The following is a 5,111-nucleotide window of genomic DNA, read 5'->3' as shown; positions in this document are numbered from 1 at the left end:
GGGAATGCATGGTCCTTGCCCCACAGAAGTTCCCAGTTGGAGCTCTGCTCTGGGCAGCAAAGGAACAGAGCATCCGGGGAGCCCAGAGTGGGCTCCCAGCTTATGGCGGTAGGTCTGGAAGGCTTCCTGGAGGAGGTGATGTTTGGAGGTAGGTGCTGCCAGGCCAACAAAGGAGGAATGGTAAAAAAGAATATGAACAATAGAACCTAAAATGTGATGTTTTAAAACTCCTGAGAAAGGCTACTGTTCGCAAGTCCCTTCCAGAGGTGGGCAGGAGTCTGCCACCTGGGGCCTTTGCTCCCGAGAAGGCTCTGGTGCCAGCCGCCTGCCCCTCTGTTTACTGTTCTGGGATGTGGCCCAGCCATAAAAAAGAGTGCACAGCCTGCCTGCCTGCCCTTTGCTCCTGGGACTCATGACAACTATACACAAGGTGGACCCGGTCCCCACGAGCCCCTGAAGTGCAGCCGGCTCTTCTCTCTCTCCTCCTGCTGGTGGCCAGGGAGACCCTGTAGCTTCCCTGGCGATGGTGGGCATCTACGGCGGGGGAGCAAGGTGGCGCCAGGGAAAGGACTATGGTCCCAAGAGCAGAGGAAGAGCGTTGGCGGGAGGCGGGCTGGCAGTGAGTGCATACAGTTTTCTGAGCTTCAAAAATATTTGCTGTATGACCCCGGGTTAACTGCTTCCCTTCTCTGGGCCCTATTTCCCCGTCTGTAAAACTGAGGCGTTTGTTTACCGAAAAGAAATGTGACTCAGGTCCAGTAAGTTTGGGAAGTCCTGCAGACTCAACCCTTCTCTGAGAGTCCCAGGGCTACATTAACACATCAAAGGCTCTGACAAGTCCCACAGCAAAGAAGCCCCTTGAATGTTCTTTAATCCAGCATTCTCCATGCTTTGCTACCGGGAGCCCCCTGTGAGCACCTGCCATGCGCCCAGGGAACACCACTGCGCTCCGAACACCACGCACTCCAGAGTGTGGGGATGCCGCTGGGCGGGGGGGACTCAACATTCGGCAGCAGGCTCCAGGGTCAGATGGCCTGGCTTCCAGTTGACAGCCTCCCAGCTCTGACACTTCAGGCAAGTCACTTGGCTTCTCTGAGCCTGGGCCTTGTCATTTGTCAAATGGAAATAAAATCCTTGAACCCATCTCAGAATTGTGTTTAGCAGAGGTAGGTGCTGGGTTTCAGCCACCTGCTCACAGGGCAGTTGCTGCCCAAGAGTGAGACGCTGGCAGGCCTGCCTCCTTTTCTAACTCCCCCCCACCCTGGCCAGTGCTGAGGGCAGATGGCGGCCTCGGAAGTCTGTCCCCAGCCACAGGAAAACCTCTGTCTGGCGGGAGGTCGGCGGCCGGGCCTGGCAGGCTGGGTCGGCTGTGGCTGCTGCCCACACGGGGGGGGCTCCAGGGAAAAGGAAACTTTGGTCTCAAACGACTTACAAGCCACATCATGGGCTGCCTTGTGAATAGTGTGAATAGTGATTTCCCTATCACTCAGAGAGTTCCCTTGGAGCCCCGGGGGTTAGGCTCAGGAAAGGGACCCCTCATGTCCTGTCAGACCCCACAGCCCACCCAATGCTAAGAGGTAGTCCAGCCTCCCTGTCAGGAAAGCTGCTGCTGCCTCTGTTTTACGTATGGCGATTTTACGCCACCCTCCCCCAGGTGGTGGGCCTGAGCTGGGGCTGAGACCGGGGGTCCAGACAAACGTCTGATATGGCTTGGCCTGGTCCTCAGAGGCCCATGGCTTGGTCAGGGCCTCTAGCAAATCAGAAACACGAACATGAGCCCTATGTTCTGCATGCAACTTCCCCCGTAGACCCCTAATGTCATGCCGAAAGCCTCAGTCTGTAGGGGAGCCAATCCCATCGACTGCCAAGGAATCGGTGCGGGCAGAGCAGAGAGGGCCACGGCTCAGCGCGAGGGGAGGATTCAGCCGAGCGTGAGGAATAGGGGAGGTCTCCTGCCACCCAGGGTACGTGTGTGTGCATGCGTGTGTAACGGGTTAGGATGGGGGCAGGAGGACTGCGGAGCTCCGAGGAAACCAGCCCGGCTCCGGGGGCATGGGGTGCACAGCCAATGGGAGGCAGGGCCAGGGAGCAGAGCGGGCCTAGGACAGGGCGTCTTTGGAGGGCAAGCCCGTCCCAGTGCGGCTGCTCCGGAGCCACTTTCTCTGAATCATACCAGATGGACTAGCAGTCGGATTCCTCCTTTTTCACAGTCGCCACTCGCTGGTGTAACAAAACACATGTTCTGCAGCGATAAAGTCTGAACGTTGTAGCAAATTAAAAATGTTTATTTATACGCTTTTAAAAATATCTCCCTATATAATAAAAGGAAGTACATTTTCATCTAACACTTTCCTTAAATCAGCACACATCTCCATTCTGGTTTGATGAGAGACCAGGAGAAATAGAGAGAGAGAGAGGTGGGAAGGGGGTTAGGGAGATAGGTTATTTACTGGTTAGGATTCCTAAGTAGTTATTCTGCCCAGTAGGACCCAAACTTGCTCTGGGATAAGGGAGAAGGAATGATGTCGAATGTGCTTGGTGGCTGAACTCATGGCCAGTTGTATGATCATAAGACTGGGGCTTCAGTGGGCAGGTGGGCTGACATGAACAATATCTTCTAGAAGATGTTGGGGTTTTGTTTATTTGTTTGAGGAAGACCAGACTTTTCCAGCAAGGGCTGCAGTCAGACTCGTAGATGCCAGGACTAACCCCGCCTCTGTCGCATGTAGTGATCGCACAAGTCCTGTCTTTTCTTTTCTTTTTTCTTTTCTTTTCTTTTCTTTTCTTTTCTTTTCTTTTCTTTTCTTTTCTTTTTTTTTTTAGTCCTGCCTTTTCTGGGCCTCAGTTTCCGCATCTGAAAAGTGTGAGTCTGGACCCATTTGCACTCACGGCCCCAGTGACTGCCACTGATGTTCCATGGTCACCCCATCCAGTCCTATTCCCTCCCACTACCCCAAGGCCGGCTCCCCCCAGGGCTGAATCTGGGGGAAGCAGGCGCAACTGGGAAGGGGCCGTAAAGAGGCCAGTCACCAGGGCTCTTGAGCCAATGCCTCACCTCTATTCTCTCTTCCTCTGGTTCTCTGGACCTTCCATAGGGTCTAATGATGCCCATATGTCTAATGACGGGGTTGTTCAGCAAATCTGTAGCCTGTCCTGTGAGAGAAGTGGTGACAGGACCTGGGGGAGGGGCAGGGGGGTCCTGCCTGGGCCTTCTTGGATTCAGGAGCCACGGGCTTTTGCCTTCTCCAAAGCCCAGAGATTCCGCTCTGGATGGCCTTGGGTATTTCATTCCTCTGAGACGGTTCCCTCAGGTGCAAAATGGGGATGCACAAATCTGTCTTCCTAGGCTGTTGGAAAGAATTACAAATTTGATATTGGATATAAGCCTTCATCCAATGAACACAGTAGGGTTTCTTTTTTTTTTTTTTAAGATTTTATTTATTTATTTGACAGACAGCCAGTGAGAGAGGGAACACAAGCAGGGGGAGTGGGAGAGGAAGAAGCAGGCTCCCAGCAGAGGAGCCTGATGTGGGGCTCAATCCCAGGACCCTGGGATCACACCCTGAGCCGAAGGCAGACGCTTAACGACTGTGCCACGCAGGTGCCCCCACGGTAGGGTTTCATGAATGCTCCTTCCCTTCATATTCACACCCAAAGGGCTCCTTCCTCCTGCATCTGGAGAGCCCCTTGCCTGCCCTTTGAGGCCAGGCTTAAAGGAAGGAGCAGCCGGGGGGACCTGGTGAGGAGAGGTGGGCCCAGGACCCAGCCAGGACCTTTACCAGGCCTGTGCTTCGATTTAAACCCTTCTTGCCTCCTTCCAGGCTCCAGGGGTATGAGAGACAGCAGGCCCTTATCCTCACTGTCCCCGAAGACTTCCCCGTGTTGGCTGATGGTAGGGCAACCCTATGACTTAGTGTCTGAACTGGCTCACTTTTGAGTGAAAGGGGCACGATTTACAATGCATATGCTGTGTCCACTAGCCTACACCAGACCAATGGGTATGAACACTTGAGCTAATAATTACCCATCCTAGTCACAGGTTCACACGGACCCTCACAATGCCCTGAGAGGTCAGACAGGCGCGGCGTCTCTGACGGCTCATTTTAGAGACATGAAATGATAACATTCCTGAGGTCACACTGCTGGAGAGGAACCTGGGTGCTCATGATCTAAGTCACAAGCCGTCACAACAACATGGTCCCGCTTGCCCCGTCTACTCTTGCCCAAACCTCCCTGAATCTCTTTCATCCCAGTGAAAGGAGAAATGTTCCAGACCACCGAGAAGGTACATGAGGACTGGCTCTGTCTCTGGTCTCGCCCACCAGCTCTGTGACCTTGAGTGAGGAACTTAACCTCTCTGCTTCAGTTTCCTCATCGGTAAAATAGGGATGATGCCATCTGTCTCTCCAGGTCACTGTGTTGAGACAATAAGACCTAGCCCGGTATCTGGAATAATAATACTGGTAGACTGGACGACTGAATACATGTCTGATTCATGGCCCCTGCTCCTTTTGTGATAGGAGTGGGCAACTCATAGTCCCTAAGTGTCAGCTGAGCCCCTACTATGTGCCAGGCCCTGTACTACATGTTTTCCGTGCACGATCTCCCCGGATTCCTCACATTACTGTAAGGGGAATACTGTAATGAAAGGGCCTCTTTCATCTGGAAAAGCGCAGCGAGCTTAAGTAACGTGGGCAAGGTCACACAGCAAAGAAGAGGAGGCCCTGGATCGCTGAAACCCAGGACCCGGCCCTTAGTGTCCACGCACGTGGCCTGCCTCTCTCATCGCCCAGCTGGGGAAAGGGAGGCCCAGAGAGGGCAGGTTACCTGCCCAAGGTCACGCAGGAGACGGTGGCCGAGGCCTCCAGACCTCCGAGGGTTTCTGTCGCGGACCCCCCTCCTCCCGCGCTCGGGGCCCCTCCAATCGCAGCTCTGCGTGCGGGGGCGCGCGCATCCCCCGGCTGTCCGTCCGTCAGCCCGTCTGTCTGGGTGTCTCCGCGGGCGCAGCCGTGCACCCCTCCCCAGCCTCGGGCGCTGCGCAGGGAGAAGCAGGGAGTTCGCAGCGCCCGGCCCGCGCCCCGCGCCCCACGCCCCACGCCCCACGCCCCACG

The 5,111-nt window shown here is 55.1% G+C and overlaps 1 protein-coding gene across 1 annotated transcript in view; it reads left to right on the top strand.

Moving 5' to 3' along the window:
• The first annotated feature begins 523 nt into the window (after positions 1-523).
• Positions 524-5,111, top strand: part of SLC6A7 (solute carrier family 6 member 7) — a 22,253-nt gene continuing 17,665 nt past the window's right edge. Inside the window, exons 1-2 of the mRNA XM_019798481.2 lie at positions 524-552; positions 3,822-3,892. Of these exons, the coding sequence (XP_019654040.2) occupies positions 524-552; positions 3,822-3,892 (100 nt within the window). The remainder of the gene's footprint in view (positions 553-3,821; positions 3,893-5,111) is intronic.

This window comes from Ailuropoda melanoleuca, chromosome 3, assembly GCF_002007445.2.
Source record: "Ailuropoda melanoleuca isolate Jingjing chromosome 3, ASM200744v2, whole genome shotgun sequence".
NCBI classification, from domain to species: domain Eukaryota; kingdom Metazoa; phylum Chordata; class Mammalia; order Carnivora; family Ursidae; genus Ailuropoda; species Ailuropoda melanoleuca.
Note: the sequence above shows the minus strand (reverse complement) of the source record. Positions and strands in the feature narration are given on the sequence as shown.